Below are 19,062 nucleotides of genomic sequence, written 5' to 3'. Positions count from 1 at the left end.
GTTCAGATTGGACTACTATAGCATAATGCAGTTGTAGAACTGACAGATCAAAATCAAGATAATGATATTTTGATATCCTTTTATGCCATAAGAAATGTACTTGAGAAGGGTATTATTGCTTCGTTGCAGCCGAAGTTAACGTTTTTTCGTTTCTGTTTTTGCAGCCGCGCATCGGTAACGTTATTTCTGGAGATTAAAACCTAAGGACAATGTGTGCTCTTTGACACTACCGTTTCGGCGACTTTGTAGGAAACTTGACAAAAATTCCTTTATTGTATTGCTGTGTTTTTGTTGTAATTTGTTATTTACTATTCAAGATAAAAGGTGTTCCATTATTAAAGTTTTATTCTTTTTTTCTAAGCCACGCGGCACAATAAAGGCATTGAATATACTTACATTTTAATTAAACTGCCTTGTGCTACTGTGCTTCCAAAGGAAAAAGTGGTAGTTTCTACATACATATGTATATAAATGTAATATGCTCACAAGTACTTATATAATTAATTCAAATTCAATCTGTTAGACGGCCAATCTAATCGATCCTTGTCACATTAAAATACAATTCAGCGAAGTTATCCCCCAAGATAGAGGTTGCAACAATAGTAACCCTCTACATATGTAGCTAATATCATTTCTTTAGTTTCTTGAAACTTAATAAAAACAAATACATTCATCCATGCAATTGTCCACTCATCCATCAGTGAAGCATACGGACGCAACTAATCTTTGTGACAGCTGCCAAAGTTGCAATACTTACGACTATTGCTCAAACTGCTTGTGGTACTCAGTAAAACGGTTATTTGCTCTGCCAGAATGAAACTTGTATTTATTTCAATTTCCAACAACACTTGTAAACACATCAGAGCGGATAGCTTGTTTTCTTTAAAATCGCGTATATGGGAAATGTTCTGCCGATCATTCTTAACAACTTTGCCTAAGAGGCTATGGATCTAAAACCGGTTTCGATTTTAAAGGCGAAGTTTAAGAAATCGGAATAATCAGTTGTATGGGAGATTGTAGTATAGTGTACCGAACAATAGAATATCAAAATGCACCTACATATTAAATTACATTCGGATATCTCAAAAACAGATGTAAACATTTTTATGATCATAAAAACCATCTCCATACAAATCACCGGTTCGAAACCGGTTATAAAATCTTAGGTAAATTTCTTCAGAATGATCTGTAGAACATTTCCCGCACATGCGATTTTTCCAGATTTTTAACTTCCTGCAATTCAACCCCCTCTAATACTCCTGCTCTTTTAAATCACTAACACACTTCACTTTAATGTATTTTTAATAAAACACTATTTACTTATATATTTCAGCAATTTTCACAAACTTTATCATTTACATTTTATTTTGTGAACATGAAAACAAAAACTTTGTTGCACTATTTGAATTAATAAGCAATTAAAGCAATTTTGCGAACGTAATCTGTCATTTTTACTGACAGCGTCAAACGGTGCGCACAAGAATAAGTAAACAAGCAAGTTGTCGAGGAGATTGTCAACGTACTTTTCTCCTTCTCCTGCTTTCACCATTTAAGGGTTTTTGGTTTACTTACTTTCAAGGTTTGTTTTTTACTTTTACGCATTTGAATTCAAAAACAAAAGTATTAATGCGAACAAACATCAGTTTGCGATTTTTGCATTAGAAGTTAAATTTTAATTTTTTAACTCCCTTGTGTAAATGTAAAATGTGTTTATTTTTACCACTTTAGAGATAGAGAAGTAAGACTTACGGCTCACACTTTTAATATCATACCGATAAAAAAATTATAGGGTTATCGCTGCTCTTAAATTTTTTTGAATTCGCCATGTAGAATAAAAAATAATTTAATAGCAATTTAGCGATGGTTGTAGGTAGAAATATATGTAATCTGTCTACATAAGCAGACGAGTTATCGAAATATTGTAAGCAAAATTCTGTAGTGCCAATCAACATGTAGGAAGAATAGATCCAATCGTTTCTTCTGCACGCAATTTGGCGACAATTGGAAATACCAAGCCAAGCCACGTTGCTCTTTATAGGTGTGATCAATGAAGTGGAAGTATTCTCCTTCATCTGCTTCCACAGGCGGGTACTTCATTGAACACCTTCAAACCGAAGTGTTTTTTGTCAATTCGGACGACATGAACTTTTTATTTACTGAACTATCTATGTATGTCAATGGCGTCATATAAAGTGTTCAAAATCTAATTAAGATGACGGGATTAAAAATTGAGAATTGAACATTTTAATTTCTTTAATTTCCCTGCATATAAGTAGTTCAACGTTGCATTCTCTGTGGCATTCGCCGTCAAAAGACCTTAAATCTTCCGCAAACCTTTGTCTTGTAAACTCCCATTGCGGTCTCCACGCTTCTGCACCATATAGCAAGATGGAAATATTGAGCGGATTTTCCTTTTCGATTACTTAGTCAGCAGTTGTTAGCGTTTGTGTTAATGCTGGTTCCAAAAGAGACGAAATTATATGCAACTTTATAGATATGACTGTCAACAGCAAGAAAGCAAGAAATGAGCCAAGATGCGCTGACCTTTTCTTTGATGAGAGTAGGTATTCCATATTTTCCTCGTTTACCACCAGTTGCATTCACTGTAAAAAGCATAACTATTTATCCATTTAGCTCTAAGACTCTTATTATCAGGTTGAAGAAATCGCACAATAAAAAGTCGTCCAGTTCGAAATCTCGTTTGGTGGCGACCAGCTAGGAAAAGTGCGATTTTAACTACATTTCTTGTATTGTCCAGCATCATTTGGATAAGTTTCGCAGGGGTAAGAGCTGAAATATACGCAAATGAGGAAAGATTTTTGACTGCTATTAACCTGACTGCGGCCAGAAATTATTCATATGATTGAAGTATCCCCTAGGTAACCAACAAACATACATTTTTAGGTGAGCTAAATTGGGAAAGCGAATCGCCTGCTGTAGTGCATAAAGCTTGGGACCCACCATAAAAAACTGCTCAACGAAAAATCGAAAAAAGCCCAAGATGACAATACAATAACATAATACCAATTATTTCTGTTCAAATCACGTTTGTCCAATTAACTACCGCATACATCCGCTAAGGTAACATCCCAATTTGTTTTTAACACAATTTCATTTATTTTTTAGAAATTTTTTCCACATATGTACGTATAAAATTTACTAACGTTAATATTTCGTTTGTGAGGTCCGATTAAGCAAATTATCTACGCTGCCACGTAGCAAACCGCTATCCAGATTATGTAGCGCCTTCTCTTTGGCATCATCGTCCAGCACCGTCTCCGGCCAGTATTCCATGTTCGTCGACGCTCTCATTTTGCGCAGAGACTCTGCTATATTCTCATCAAGCATACGATCTACAATGCTCCCCTGTTGCAACATTTGCCGCATTTTTAATTCCTCCGAACGCATGTAATTGCGTTGCTGTGCCATCGAATCGCCTGCTGCACCATCATCATTGGCAACTTGTTCGTCATTGTTGCTATTTAAATATTGCGCCAGTTTCTCACGCTGATCGCCCATTTTGCATAGCTCACAACGCTTTTCCAAGAGACCTGCCTTAAATTGTTGTAATTTAATGCGTTCCTGTGTAAGCAGCATGCGTTCTTGTGAGAGATTCACCTCCATCTCGTCCGTTTCCCGCATGCGTTTCTGTAATAGTTGTAGCTTTGTCTGGAAGTTTTGCTCGGCAGTGCGCGCTTTTTGTATCGCTTCTTGGGATTTATGCTCAGCCATACGAAACGAAAGTGTTTCCTGCTGTAGTTCGTCTTCCTTGGCGCGAAGCGTATTCTCTTTATCGATAAGTTCACGTTTAAATTGCTCCAATTGGCGCAACGACTTGTGATAACGTTCGCGCTCAACATCCGCTTGACGAGTAGCATCTTGCGCCACTTTCATGACTGCGTCCATTTCTAATCGTTGCTTCTCTATATCATGACCGGAATGTAGCTTCTGCTCTGTCTCGATCTTAGTACGCTCCAAATAGAGACGTGCTCGTTCCTCTTGCAAATCCGTTAAAGCGCGTTGCGTTTCACTTAATTGCCGCTCTTTGAGTTCCTCCAGACGTTTCTCATCACGGGCTATTTGTTCGCGTGCAAATTCTTTCTCTTTTTCAAATGCTGCCTTCTCGGCCTCAAGTGCGGCCATCTGCTGGCGCAGTATCCAGTTCTCGTCTGCCGATTCTTTGGACAATTTTTTTAGTTGCTGCTCCAAACTGCTAACCAGTGTCATGAGACGTTTTTTTTCCTCATCCGCGGATTCTTCGTTCATCTTCAAACGTCGTTCAGCATCTTCAAGCCGTCGTTCACGTGCTTCTAACTTCTTTTCCTTTTCTTTGTGCAGCAGCTCCAGTCTTGATTGTACGTCATCGCGCAAGCCCTGCAAGCCGCCACTTAGATTTTCCAAATTGCTTGAGGCAGCCTTCAACATCTCCATATATGAGCCATTCTCTTGTACAGCGGCAAATTCAAGCATTTTAGCCTGCCGCACATTATCTAGCATTCGTCGATTTTCTTCTCTTAACATTTCTATGTCGTCCTCATGCGATTTTTTTAGCTTACGCAACTCATCTTCCTGATCCTGCTTCAAGTTGCCGTAGTCGGTTTCGTATTCTGATTTCAATTTTTGTTTCTCGCTTTCCAATGTACTTACTTTTTGTATGTAGTACTTCGAAAGTTCTTCCACTTCGGCTCTTAACCGCATTTCGATTGAATTTGTGTGGTTTTCGACTACTTCCAGTTGTTTCTTATAGGAACGTTCTATCAATTCAATTTCACGCTCGTAATTGACCTTTTGACTTGTCACCAGCTCTTCCAGACGTAACTTTTCCAATTCCAAACGCTTGATATCAGCTTCATGTTGTACCGTTTCCAACATGACGTCCGGCGGCGAGGCCGGTCTACTGCGGCTGTGACTCCGACTACGACTGCCGCTGTTATTACGATTGCGGCCATGCCGTTCATCCAAAGTACCGCCAGCGTCGTCAGATTTTTCCGGTGTGCCATCTGGTGATCCAATGCGCTCGCCCAAGTCGTCAGTCTCTGGCGCTATTTTAATTGGGGGTAATGGCATAGAAGTTGGCAGCATGGCAGGCTGTGTCATCAGAAGCTGTATATGTGTGTTGATTCGTTGCTGTTGCATCTTAATATGATCCTCCATTTGCTGCTGACGTTGTAGTTGTTGTTGAACTAGTGTCTGGAACTGTCGCTCTTGTTGTTGTAGTAGTATTTCTTGCTTACGTTGCATTTCCAGTAAAGCGCGTTCTTGGGTTTTCATCTGCGTAGCCAACGCCAGTTGAGACTCCTGCTGGTGCAGAGCCGTGTAAGCGTTCTTCATTTCCAAATTGTTGGTATTTAGCAAGAGTATATTTTGCGCTGTATTATCGCCAGTTGGGGCAAAAGTTGCAACTTGTGGCATCAAAAGAACGTCTTCGTTTAAATCAACGTGTTGCTCTGTGGGCGCTTGCATCAGATTATCAGGCAGCTTCACGATGTCTGTAGTTTGTCTTGCGGTACTAGCAGTGGTGGTAAGCGAAGTAGTTGTTGGCGGTTTCGAAGTGCGCATTGGGGACTCTGTTACCTTATCTGCCTTACCAGCAGCTTCCGAGTCCGTGCCCAAGCCAAGCCAGTCTGCTGTAGTACCACGTTTTTTAGCTTTAGGCGTAGACATACCCGAGGTAGAAGGTTCTTTTTCCCGTTCTTTGGTAGAACCAGCAAAAAGTCCTAACGGATCGGTCGACATTACATTCGACGCACTGGAACTACGTCTTCCCGCCGATGTTTTTGGCCGTGGTTGTGCCAACAGCACATTTGAAGTATCGGTGGTGGTGTCTGTTGATTGTCGCGATATAGTTGGCTTCTCTGCTTCACGACGCACAGTCGAGGGTTGCGCGGTGGCGGGCCTTTTAGATTCTTTAATGCTTGTGTTAGCAAATAAATCATCCAACAAATTCAACTTACTACCGGCCTTTGGTTTTTGCGGATCGAAACCCAGATCATCATCGTCGTCGTCTTCTAGCATATCTTTGGAAGATTTTTGTTGCTGGTTGGTTGTGCGGGGTGTACTTATAGATACAGTTGTTGTTGGCACAGGTTGGCGTGCTTTGGGCACTGGTAAAACTGTCGACTCAAATTCTTCTTTAATTCCAAACAAATCATCTAATTTACTTTTACTTTTGTTTATACGAGTTGTGGGCCGTATGCCTGTTGGATTGTCGAAGAAGCTGTCATTATCCAAACTGTTGTCGCTCAGTAAATCGGCCAGGGGATCGTCGCTGAAATTCATATCTGTCAAAAGCTTAAATTAGTAAGTCGATTACAAGTTTTTATAATTAAAATAAAAAATTCTTTTAAAACAAATTAAGTTTTGAAAATTTATTTAACTGTGCGGAAGTGCTGATATATTTCCAAAGTTAAAGATGGCAGCGGTAGCTGACACATCCGCTCATCTACAAGCAAAAGCGAATGAAACTGCGCTGATAACTTACCAAATGCTTAAAATGTGTGTTACCGTGCTTTTAAAATATTCTTCATTTTGAAAATTATTAAAACTTTGGAAATAAATTTTACAAAAAAATCCACTAAACTCGAACAGCAGACAAAATTATTAGAAATATCAAATATGTTTGTCCAAGGTAAAAATAACCGTTTCCTAGCAACGTTTCAAAGCTACTGTAAAATCTATTCAATTGAACACACTCAGGGCAAATATGGACATACAGTGGCTCTGCAAATGCAATAAACAGCTGTTTAACCTACAAAAATAAATTGTAAATATTACGAGTTTGCTCCTAAAGCAACATAAAAAATTAATTACTAGTTAGCTTATATATTAAGTGTTAAAAAAAAATGTTACGTACCTTACACATATTAAGTACACATTGCAAGCGCGCGTGCCGGTTCCGCTTTCAATCCACAAGCGGTAAAAATGGTACCGACGCCGGTCAAGCTGCGCGAAAGCGACAAAAGTCTACGCTATATTATTTAACTGCTGGAGGCATTTTCGTAGCTGGTGCCAGCTATGCGGCAGTGCCACTATATCGCATGTTCTGCCAGGTGAGCAATTCTGCGATAAAACATACCAAGTGTGTAAATAATTTCGCTACCGCAGGCATACAGCTACGGTGGCACAACGTCGCAGGGGCACGATGCCGATAAAGTAGAAACAATGCAGAAAATCGAAGACCGTATACTAAAAATACGTTTTAATGCTGATATTGCTGCGTCTATGCGTTGGAATTTTAAACCGCAACAATATGAGATCAAAGTTGTGCCTGGAGAAACGGCGTTGGCGTTCTACACAGCACGGAATCCCACAGATCACCCAGTTATTGGCATTAGCACCTATAATGTGCTGCCATTCGAAGCTGGTGCATACTTCAACAAAATACAGTGTTTTTGTTTTGAGGAACAGCAATTAAATCCACATGAGGAGGCATGTTATTTCTCTTGATTTAATATACAAGCTTAAATATGAAATTTTTCTTGTAGGTGGATATGCCTGTATTCTTCTATATCGATCCGGAATTTACAAAAGATCCGAAACTGGAAAATGTTGATACGATAACATTATCGTATACTTTCTTTGAATCAAAGGAAGGCTTGAAATTGCAAATGCCTAGCTATGTTCGTCCCCATGTAGCGTAATGCATATTTGTACTATTGTCTTAGCATATTAAGCATGAACGTCTAATAATACTATTTATTGACTGCCGCCACTGGGAACTGTTGTAAATAAAAAAAAATTATAATTAATGCAAAATTAGAAAAAAACAAATCTTTGAAATAATACGAACAGCAACCCTACTTTAGTTACATTTTGCAAGCCACTGTAGCACAAAAACAACACATGTTTTCATTAGCATACCCCATTGTCTTCCGTAAACCGCTGTCCAACAACAAAAGCACTGTGCTACGATTTGTTTATGATAAGAAACGTCATATTTTCTGTTTGTGCCTGTATGCGGGTATGCGGTTTCTGATTGTTAGCTTCTGTACAAAGTAAAGTGATGCCGCAGCAGTCAAGTAATTAAAACTCGCATATTAAAATAGATTTTTAACAGCTAACTCGCATATATCGTCTCAGAACGTTCTGCGCTGTAGTGGTGAACAAACGTATGGAATAAAGTGTTGTCAATTTTCAAACTTCAAACCGAAAATCATTGTAGAGCATCGTTGCGATTAGCTTGAAGATGTGCAAATTCGCCGTTTATACGCTGCTATTCGCTCTGAGCTCCTATTATTGCAGCGCAGTTGCGACACCGGAAACCGCCAAGCCACCGACGCAATCTGTGCCAAGTATCGATGATTTGTATGAATTGTTGCCGTCGGATTTAGGCGATGAGCCACCCACTGTAGTGGTAGCGCTTTTGGTACGCAACAAGGCACATATCCTACCGTTGTTCCTAACATACTTCGAGCGCCTGAACTATCCAAAAGAGCAAATTGCATTGTGGTAAGTAGATCATATAAATTATTAGTTTACACACACATTATTCATGCATGATAACATTTATTTTCCAATTGTAGGATACGTTCAGATCACAATAACGACGCGAGCACAGAACTGCTGCAGTTGTGGCTTAATAACACCGCAAACTTATATCACAGTGTCGATTTCGAGCATGACGACAGCGTGCAACGTCATCAAAATGAAAGTACACCGAACGATTGGCCTGCTGAACGTTTTCATTATCTCATAAACTTGAAAGAAACAGCATTGATTTATGCTAAGAAGATTTGGGCCGATTACATATTTGTAATTATGAATACATACACTATTCTTTCAATACATACCAACTAATTATGTTTTATGTTGATTGTGTTTTCATACAGTTCCTTGATGCTGATGTGCTGTTAACACACGCCGACACCCTAACACATTTGACCAGTCTACGATTACCCATCGTTGCACCTATGTTACTGTCCGAAGGTTTGTACTCAAATTTTTGGTGTGGCATGACACCCGATTATTACTATCAACGCACCGACGAATACAGGGAAATCTACAATGTTAATAAGGAAGGTGTTTTCCCTGTACCAATGGTACATAGTGCTGTGCTGATAAGAGTGAACTATCAGGGCATGCGTTATCTAACATTCAATCGTGAACGGCTTCTTGAGCAGCAACAAAATGAGGTCGAATGGGCAGAATATGAAGGATTCACACCGTGTCGCCCGTACGATGGCCCCGTCGATGATATTATTGTTTTCGCTACATCGGCAAATTGTTCACGCATACCAATGTTCATCAGTAATAAGCTACCATTTGGATATTTAATGCAGCCACTTGAGGTTAACGATGGTTTGGAACAAGACGTGCAACAGCTGATTAATATACGCGCAAATATCGTACATGATCAGGATGAGGTGGCGCCTGTGAATGCGTATTTCGAGAAATACGTTACTTATCCAAATAAGTGAGTTCGAATTTCGATATTCGAAAAATAATGTTTTTACAAATTTAAATATTGTAGAACCAAACTCACATTGGACCACATTTACATGATCAATCTTGAAAGACGGCCTGAGCGACGTGCCAAAATGGAGAAACTCTTCCTTGAGTTAGGTCTAGATGTTGAATATTTTCCCGCCGTGGACGGAAAGTACGTTAAAAATAGCAGAAATCAATATTTACTTGTTGTACATTATTATATTAAAAACTCTTTCAGAAATCTTAGCACTGAGTTGCTGGAAGATATGGGTATCAAGTTCCTGCCTGGCTATGAAGATCCTTACTCTCACCGTCAAATGACAATTGGTGAAATCGGTTGCTTTTTAAGTCACTATCGTATTTGGGAAAAGATTGTTGAGCGCGAACAAAATGAAGTGCTAATTCTTGAGGATGATGTACGCTTCCAGCCATACTTCAAAGATAGCGCCATACGCGTGCTCTCGCAAATACGCAGCGTTGTTGAATATGATTTAGTGTAAGTTTTTATTTATATTCATATTAAATATGAATATTTAAAATATTTATGAATCCACAGTTACTTTGGCCGCAAACGATTGAAGGAAGAGAAAGAACCTTGGGTACAGAATGCGGAAAATCTTGTGCATGCTGGTTACTCCTATTGGACATTGGGCTATGTTATATCACTACAAGGCGCACGCAAACTACTCGCCGCAAAACCGTTGGAGAAACTGTTGCCAGTCGATGAATTTCTACCGTTAATGTTTAATCGTCATCCGAATAAAACTTGGAGCTCTCACTTCCCGCAACGTGATTTGTTAGCCTTCAGCGCGGCGCCTTTAATACTCTTCCCCACACATTATACCGGTGAATCGGGTTACATTTCAGACACCGAAGACTCGGAGCTGACCTCAACGGTGAACAGTGATGTTAATGTGCATTTGAAGAGCGATCGAGAATTGGAATTCCCTTATATACAGCCTGAGCAGGATGCACCCACAAAGCAAGCGGAAGATGAAATATATGTGGATTTGATGAAAGATAGCGAGGGTGGCACTTTCAATCAAGATTTGCATTTTTCCAAAACTCATGAAGAGTTTTGAGTACGCTCATATGCTAACATCATTACTTTAAACAATTAAGTTTTTATTATTATTACTGCCGCTTAAATTGCCATTTCTATATACGGAGTGTATGTGTATAGAATTTTATATATGTGTATGCACCAGTGTGTATACATATCCTTTAAATGTGCCTTACTAGTTGTAAAATTAAGAACAAAAGCAAAAAACCTATGCTCCTTATACATAGTTGTAGTTTCAACCTATATATTCCATTTATACTCATAGCCGTTAACTAACTCGAATATTAATATTAATTTTGTCCACCATATACTCGCTATTAATTAATATACATTTTCAAAACGAAATAGTGAACGTGTTTCGCACGAAATTGTCTTTCGCACGAAATTGTCTTTCGCTGTGCAAATTTACGCCGTAAAACATGCAAACACTAAAAACGTATGAAATATGAATATATAATTTCTTCGTATGAAACAAGTGCGTCTTAGCGGTTTTTGAACGGGTTAATAGCTGTTATGTTGAGTGCTTGTTTGTGATTAAAAACCGGTTCACTTAACATGTTGTTAACAAACATAAACATACTAATAGGTTGTTTATTAATAGATTTGTTGAATTAATTTAGTAGTTTAGAAACTCATGTATTTTTATGCATTAAACTCTTATGTGTCTAATGTTTTAACTAGTACATTTAATTTCGAATATTTAACGGTCTATAAAATAAATACTTATGTACGTGTCAATCATTTATGGGCCCAGCAGCCCAAAAAATTATTTTATGCCAAAAAGTTTCACTTTAAAAAGTGTATGCACAAAAAATTTCCCCAATAAACCCATAAATAAGTATAATTTTTACTGCAATTCGATTATTTTTATACCCTGAACAGGGTCACGAAGTTTGTAACACCCAGAAGGAAGCGTCGGAGACCCTATAAACTATATATGTGTATACATATATGTATATATAAATGATCAGTATGTTGAGCTGTGTCGATTTAGCCATGTCCGTCTGTCTGTCTGTATATATACGAACTAGTCCCCTAGTTTTTAAGATATCGTTTTGAAATTTTGCAAGCGTTATTTTCTCTTCAAGAAGCTGCTCATTTGTCGGAACTGCCGATATCGGACGACTATAACATATGCATATCTGCCATACAAACTGAACGATCGGAATCAAGTTCTTGTATGGAAAACTTTCACATTTGACAATGTATCTTACCAAAAGTTGGCAGATCGGTTAACTATAGCATATAGCCGCCATACAAACTGAATGATCGGAATCAAATGCTTGCTTGGGAAACTCCTCATTTAACGATATATCTTCACGAAATTTGGTATGAGTTATTGTTCATAGAAATAATATAATATCGGAAGAAATTGTTCAGATCGGCTCACTATAGCATATAGCTGCCATACAAACCGAACCAAAGAACGTATATCATAGACAGAGAACGTATATCATACACAGAGAGCGTATATTATACACAGAGAACGTTTATCATAGAAAGAGAACGTTTATCATAGACAGAGAACGTTTATCATAGAGAAGGTTCACGGCGCGGAGAACGTAAAAATATTTTTGGCTAACTCGTTCGAGATGAGGGAATTTCACCACTGGCAGCTCGGCAGGATAAATCTTAACAGTTCGCTTGAACCAAAGAACTTAAAGCATAGAGAAAGTGCAGGTTCGATATCGAAAATTTGTTAGATTTTTAGTAAGGAATTCACCAAAGAACCGACCTGAGAATTGACCGAGTTAACCGAGTTATGATAAACGTTCTCTTTCTATGATAAACGTTCCCTGTGTATAATATACGTTCTCTGTCTATGATAAACGTTCTCTGTGTATAATATACGTTCTCTGTCTATGATATACTTTCTCCAGAGAACGTATATTTATAGAGAAGGTTCACGGCGCGGAGAGCGTAAAAAATATTTTTGGCTAACAAAATGCGATGAGCGTGTTTCACCACAGCAAGATTAGAAGGAGAAATCTTAACAGTGGCGCGTGAACAGAGTTGAGCATTCAATGAAAATTATGCTCAGAAATATACATTGCTATTACAGACGCATGTTGGCCTTTCGCTTATATTTTTATACGTTTACATGCAATCATATTAATTGATATGAATATCATTTTGCGAATTTTTCTGAATTCGTTCAAAATTGATAACATTATCATTAAATTATGCTATTTTCAAAGTAATATTTGTAGGTAATGTACAAATAAGAGATACCTTTTAAAAATTTCGTATGTTTGATAATATGTATGTATGTATGTCATAAATTCACAAATATGTATGTACATACATATGTGGATACGTTATATATGTATATTTATAACATACATACTTTCTTAATATCCTAAAAAACTTAATATATTACAAGAATATTGGCTGTAAATTACATTTCTTCATTTAAATTTTCATACGCATCTACATATTAGCACCAAGTTACATACATACATAAGTATGTATGTAAGTACAATTCAAATTCAAATCGTGATATTATCATTTATCAATAAAAAGCGTGAGCGCACTGCTCTATATGTACATACATACATATGCATATGTGCACGACATTGCCCAACAAATAATGTATACACAAACCATCATACAAATATGCGTACACATGTAAATATGTGCGTATGACATTCCCACACAAATAATGCATACACAACATACATATGTTATATGCGTTCACATATAGATATGTATGTCACCCGCAAATATTACGAATATTGTTCTACAAAAACAACAAGGGGTTCAAATAGCATCAGCGGCGTCATACGTCAATATGGCAGCCAAACAGTCGATGCCCAAATTTGTAGAAAAACACCTAACAACAATATTTTCATTCATGAACGCAAGCGCACTTTCAACAGGCAAACTTGCTTCATTCATAAAAACAGACGCCGTAACATCTCCCCGAGCATGCCTTTGCCAACAGGCGTCTTTTCGCGACGATGGCAAAAGCTAAAAATCATAAATTGAACAACTTTCTGATGCTTCTTCACAGAAAGAAGTGACAAAAGTGGCAACATAGCCGTTGTCGATTTACAATATTTGTCTAAAATATTTTTCCGTGACTCGCAAAAATCTGCGTCGATATGTATGCAAGCTCACACACAAACATATATATCTACGCTGGTTTGTTGGCGAAGCTGGTACAGCGGCAAGGGAAGCAGTGGCAATTGGCGATCGTTCGTTTGTGTTTTCGGCACAGCTCGGATTTTCTACCAACAACACAATGTTGTGACGCGTCAGCTTTGGGCACATTGAAGTGCTGAACACAATGAGCGCGACCAACTGCAAGCGACATCTGTCAATTATTACAATACACACGTTCTTAGGGACACAGTTATTGAGGCAGCTGCAGAACTACATAACTGTGTCCATAAGAACATGTGTATTCTAATATTTGGCAGATGTCGTTTGCAGTCTGTCGCGCTCATTGTGTTCAGCACTTGACTCTTTGACTTGAAAGCAAAAAATATGAGCTTCGCCATTGGTTGTTCGCGTCAACGGAAATTTCGCATGAAGCATTGAATGTACATATTTACATACATTTGTTGCATGTAGACAAATTTACGAACATTATGCGTATGGTTCTTATATTTGTTGACATGCATACATAATAATACATACTTATATGGGCAAATGTGCGACCGCTTGGTCATTTAACATGATATCGAAAAATTTATTGACGAAAGCAAATATTTATTTCAGTATATTATTATACATATGAATGTCGTACCAAACCTATATAAAATGCATAATTAGATAGTAATACAAATCTTATTGAATTATATATTTGCAAAGATTTTATGGAATTCATCATAAAATAGCTCAATTTTAAAATATATATGTACATACTTATGTGCTTCCATAACAAATATACATACATACAAACATATGTATTCCGATCTATAAATTACATACATATATGCAGCATCGTTTGCGCATAGTAAATATGCGAATCTGTAAGCGTACATTCCTTAACATTGGAATTATTATTTTTCTCATTTAACACTGAAAATGCTCAATTCTGCTATTTTCGTGTCCCCTGATGTTAAGTGGTGAAACACGCTAATAATTTTCTGTGGTGAAACACGCTCATCCAAAACAGTAAATATCCCAAAATTGAAATATCCCTAAATTTTCGTCATCGTGAACCTTCTCTATAAATATACGTTCTCTGCAACTACACTCAACCCAGTGATCACGCTATAACAATTTATCTCTGTGCTGGTGAGAGCGTGTCGATAAAAAAGGAGATAGCTTATAAATTTGTAAGCTATAAGACTTTCTTATTATAACCAGATATATATATATATTATAAATCTGATTATAACTAAGGTTGGCAGTACCGTATAAAACTGTCATTGTAGAAGTGAAAAAAAAACGATTTTCTGAAGAAACAGAAATCGTCGAAAACGAAGAACTACTAGTCGAGACGTGTTCCCGAACAAGGCGAACTATCCATTGAAAGAAAGTTGATGGTGCATCGCTCTCTGAAGTTAATCTATTTCCTCACTATCTGCAGTAGGGTAAAATAGCAGGTCATAGCCTTACAATGACTAAATAATTATTATGCTCGACGACGCTTACAGATTCGCAGTTAATTCCCGAAACTGATCGCAACCAGTGCGTATTTATAGACCGGGCGCCGACTTCCTTATGTCAATATTCTTACGGAAGCACTGAGAGTATCTGCTACCATTTCTTTGACAATTGTACAGACCTATTTGAAAGTGTTACTTTAGATTGTTTTAAAAGTTAGAATGCATTGGGTTCAAATGACTGAGGCGGTCTAATGCAATTTTTAAAATTTCAATCATCAAGAAGTTACTTATTACCGTTATATGGTACTGTGCAAATTTTGCTAAGACATTTAGAATATTTCTGAGAGATGTTATACCTTTCAAATACTTATGCGCATATAATACATATGCACATTTTTCATTTTTATAAATACATTTTTATACCATACAAAGACTATTTTTGAATACTAGTCGTACAAATCGAAAAAGTTAAATATTTTCTTACTAAAATTCATGTATATCTGAAAATAATTGCCCTAATCATTATATTATAACAAATTTACAGCTGCCATCAAACTGACCTGTGATTAAATCCAGATGACGCATCATCTTTGTAAAATCATTCTCAATTGCAAATCATAAATCTAAAATTGGTTTCTGATTATAACTATCGAAGTTGTACTGTAAAATTAATCATATCTCAGCACGATTCTGATTATATTTTTCTATAAGTTGAATACCTGCATACATATGTATGTTCAAATATACATACATACATATGTATGTATGTACATACAGAGTTTAACTAAAAAATGCATTATTTATAAAAGTATGCATAATTATAACACACTTAACGCACTAGCAGATATTATGTTTATACTTATAAATCAATTTGAACAATTTTTTTTTATGAATACTGCCATTGGCGTCTGTTCAATTATAATGATCCATTAATTGTGCAACTATTCAATTAACCGGCAAAACACACAGTTTTATCTCCACAAAAAAACACATTTACAACCATTTATTGCTTGCAGTTACATGCAGGCTAAACGCAATTTAATAAGAAATAGGCAAAAATAAATATAGAGCGAAATATAGAAGAAAATATGACATTTCATTAAACACGTTCATACAAAAGGTTGTGCTCATAGCATGATCGTTCCTATTGCGGCGAGTAAAAGAATAAGTAAATATAAATAACGATAAAATGCAAGTCACTTTACGTAAATGGTAAAACATGCTATTGTCATTTTATTTAGAGTGCAACAAAGCAGCAGCAACATTGCATTTATTTGGTGCCTAGGTCAAAGCATAAAGCAATAGTTTGAATTGACTTTGACCACTGCAATAAACTGCTAAAAGTTTTGTTCTTGCACTGTTAAAGAGTTCTTAGAAAACAGTGCATACATAAATCAGAGAACGTATATTTATAGAGAAGGTCCAACAACGGACAAGCGTGTAAACTGTCAAAAGCTAACAAAATGCGATGAGCGTGTTTCACCACAGCAAGATCAGAAGGAGAAATCAGAGAACGTATATTTATAGAGAAGGTTCACAATGACGAAAATTTAGGGATATTTCAATTTTGGATGAGCGTGTTTCACCACAGAAAATTATTAGCGTGTTTCACCACTTAACATCAGGGGACACGAAAATAGCAGAATTGAGCATTTTCAGTGTTAAATGAGAAAAATAATAATTCCAATGTTAAGGAATGTACATACGCTTACAGATTCGCATATTTACTATGCGCAAACGATGCTGCATATATGTATGTAATTTATAGATCATACATATGTATGTATGTATATTTGTTATGAAAGCACATAAGTATGTACATATGTATATATTTTAAAATTGAGCTATTTTATGATGAATTCCATAAAATCTTTGCAAATATATAATTCAATAAGATTTGTATTACTATCTAATTATGCATTTTATATAGGTTTGGTACGACATTCATATGTATAATAATATATGTACTTAAATAAATATTTGCTTTCGTCAATAAACTTTTCGATATCATGTTAAATGACCAAGCGGTCGCACATTTGCCCATATACATATGTATTATTATGTGTGCATGTAAACAAATATAAGAACCATACGCATAATGTTCGTAAATTTGTCTACATGCAATAAATGTATGTAAATATGTACATTCAATGCTTCATGCGAAATTTCCGTTGACGCGAACAACCAATGGCGAAGCTCATATTTTTTGCTTTCAAGTCAAAGAGTCAAGTGCTGACACAATGAGCGCGACAGACTGCAAACGACATCTGCCAAATATTAGAATACACATGTTCTTATGGACACAGTTATGTAGTTCTGCAGCTGCCTCAATAACTGTGTCCCTAAGAACGTGTGTATTGTAATAATTGACAGATGTCGCTTGCAGTCGGTCGCGCTCATTGTGTTCAGCACTTCAATGTGCCCAAAGCTGACGCGTCACAACATTGTGTTGTTGGTAGGAAATCCGAGCTGTGCCGAAAACACAAACGAACGATCGCCAATTGCCACTGCTTCCCTTGCCGCTGTACCAGCTTCGCTTACAAACCAGCGTAGATATGTATGTTTGTGTGTGAGCTTGCATACATATCGACGCAGATTTTTGCGAGTCACGGAAAAATATTTTAGACAAATATTGTAAATCGACAACGGCTATGTTGCCACTTTTGTCACTTCTTTCTGTGAAGAAGCATCAGAAAGTTGTTCAATTTATGATTTTTAGCTTTTGCCATCGTCGCGAAAAGACGCTTGTGGGCAAAGGCATGCTCGGGGAGATGTTACGGCGTCTGTTTTTATGAATGAAGCAAGTTTGCCTGTTGAAAGTGCGCTTGGGTTCATGAATGAAAATATTGTTGTTAGGTGTTTTTCTACAAATTTGAGCATCGACTATTTGGCTGCCATATTGACTTGTGACGCTGCTGACGCTATTTGAAACCATTGTTGTTTTTGTAGAACAATATTTGTAAGTTTTGCGGTGACATATCTACATGTGAACGCATATAAGTATGTATGTACATATGTTGTGTATGCATTATTCGTATGGGAATGTCATACGCATGTAAGTATGTATGTACATATAGAGCAGCGTACGCATATTATGTTACTGATAAATGATATCTTGATTTGAAATTGATTTGTACGTAAGAATGTATGTAAATACATATCTGCAGGATAGATGTGTATGAAAGTTTTAAACGATAAAAGATGTGATTTACATATATGTATATATGTATTATTGTTGTAATATATTAAGTTTTTTAGGATATTATGATAATATATCATATACATATGTATGTACATATATGCATACATATGAAACTATATTACATTATTAAAGATAAGAAATATTTAAAAAGTAGCTCAATTGCCCATTAACTATAAATATTGCTTGGAGAATTGCATAGTTTAATAATAGTGCTATCAATTTTGCATGAATCCACAAAAACTCGCAAAATTATATTCATATCAATTGATATGATAGCATGTAAACGTATAAAAATATACGCCAAATTCCAACATGCGTCTGTAAAAGCAATGTATATTTCTGAGCATAATTTTCATTAAATACTCAGCTCTGTTCACGCGCCACTGTTAAGATTTCTCCTTCTTAGCTAGCTGTGGTGAAACACGCTCATCGCATTTTGTTAGCTTTTGACAGTTTACACGCTTGTCCGTTGTTGGACCTTCTCTATAAATATACATACGTTCTCTGTGTATACACTGTTTTTATTTCATCTTGCCAGCGGCTTTTTGGGGATAATATGAGTTTACGTATGTATCTGAATGTGGGGGCCTTGTGCGTGTGCCTGTGCCTTTTCTTGTTTCTCCAGTCCTTTTATAGCTGGCAGAGAACGTATATTATAGAGAAGGTTCACGACGCCGAGAATTTAGGGATATTTCAATTTTGGGATATTACCTGTTTTAGATGAGCGTGTTTCACCACAGAAAATTATTAGCGTGTTTCACCACTTAACATCAGGGGACACGAAAATAGCAGAATTGAGCATTTTCAATGTT

At 36.8% G+C, this 19,062-nt stretch overlaps 3 protein-coding genes across 3 annotated transcripts; 2 read left to right on the top strand and 1 right to left on the bottom strand.

The window, feature by feature from the left end:
* Positions 1-3,138: 3,138 nt before the first annotated feature.
* Positions 3,139-6,571, bottom strand: LOC120778678 (trichohyalin). The gene is made up of 2 exons (XM_040110612.1): positions 6,482-6,571; positions 3,139-6,281 (listed from the first exon to the last, which is right to left on the bottom strand). Exon 2 carries the CDS (start codon positions 6,277-6,279, stop codon positions 3,166-3,168), a length of 3,114 nt encoding a protein of 1,037 aa, XP_039966546.1. The 5' UTR covers positions 6,280-6,281; positions 6,482-6,571; the 3' UTR covers positions 3,139-3,165.
* Positions 6,572-6,772: 201 nt separating this feature from the next.
* On the top strand, positions 6,773-7,738 carry LOC120777666 (cytochrome c oxidase assembly protein COX11, mitochondrial). The gene is made up of 3 exons (XM_040109122.1): positions 6,773-7,049; positions 7,105-7,428; positions 7,485-7,738. The coding sequence occupies exons 1-3, from the start codon at positions 6,843-6,845 to the stop codon at positions 7,638-7,640; spliced, it is 687 nt and encodes a 228-aa protein (XP_039965056.1). The 5' UTR covers positions 6,773-6,842; the 3' UTR covers positions 7,641-7,738.
* A 289-nt stretch (positions 7,739-8,027) lies between these two features.
* Positions 8,028-11,258, top strand: LOC120777665 (glycosyltransferase 25 family member). The gene is made up of 6 exons (XM_040109121.1): positions 8,028-8,448; positions 8,523-8,751; positions 8,829-9,412; positions 9,470-9,598; positions 9,665-9,922; positions 9,983-11,258. The coding sequence occupies exons 1-6, from the start codon at positions 8,186-8,188 to the stop codon at positions 10,506-10,508; spliced, it is 1,989 nt and encodes a 662-aa protein (XP_039965055.1). The 5' UTR covers positions 8,028-8,185; the 3' UTR covers positions 10,509-11,258.
* The last annotated feature ends 7,804 nt before the right edge of the window (positions 11,259-19,062 follow it).

Source organism: Bactrocera tryoni, chromosome 5 (assembly GCF_016617805.1).
Source record: "Bactrocera tryoni isolate S06 chromosome 5, CSIRO_BtryS06_freeze2, whole genome shotgun sequence".
NCBI classification, from domain to species: domain Eukaryota; kingdom Metazoa; phylum Arthropoda; class Insecta; order Diptera; family Tephritidae; genus Bactrocera; species Bactrocera tryoni.
This window is presented reverse-complemented; position numbering and strand designations above follow the sequence as displayed.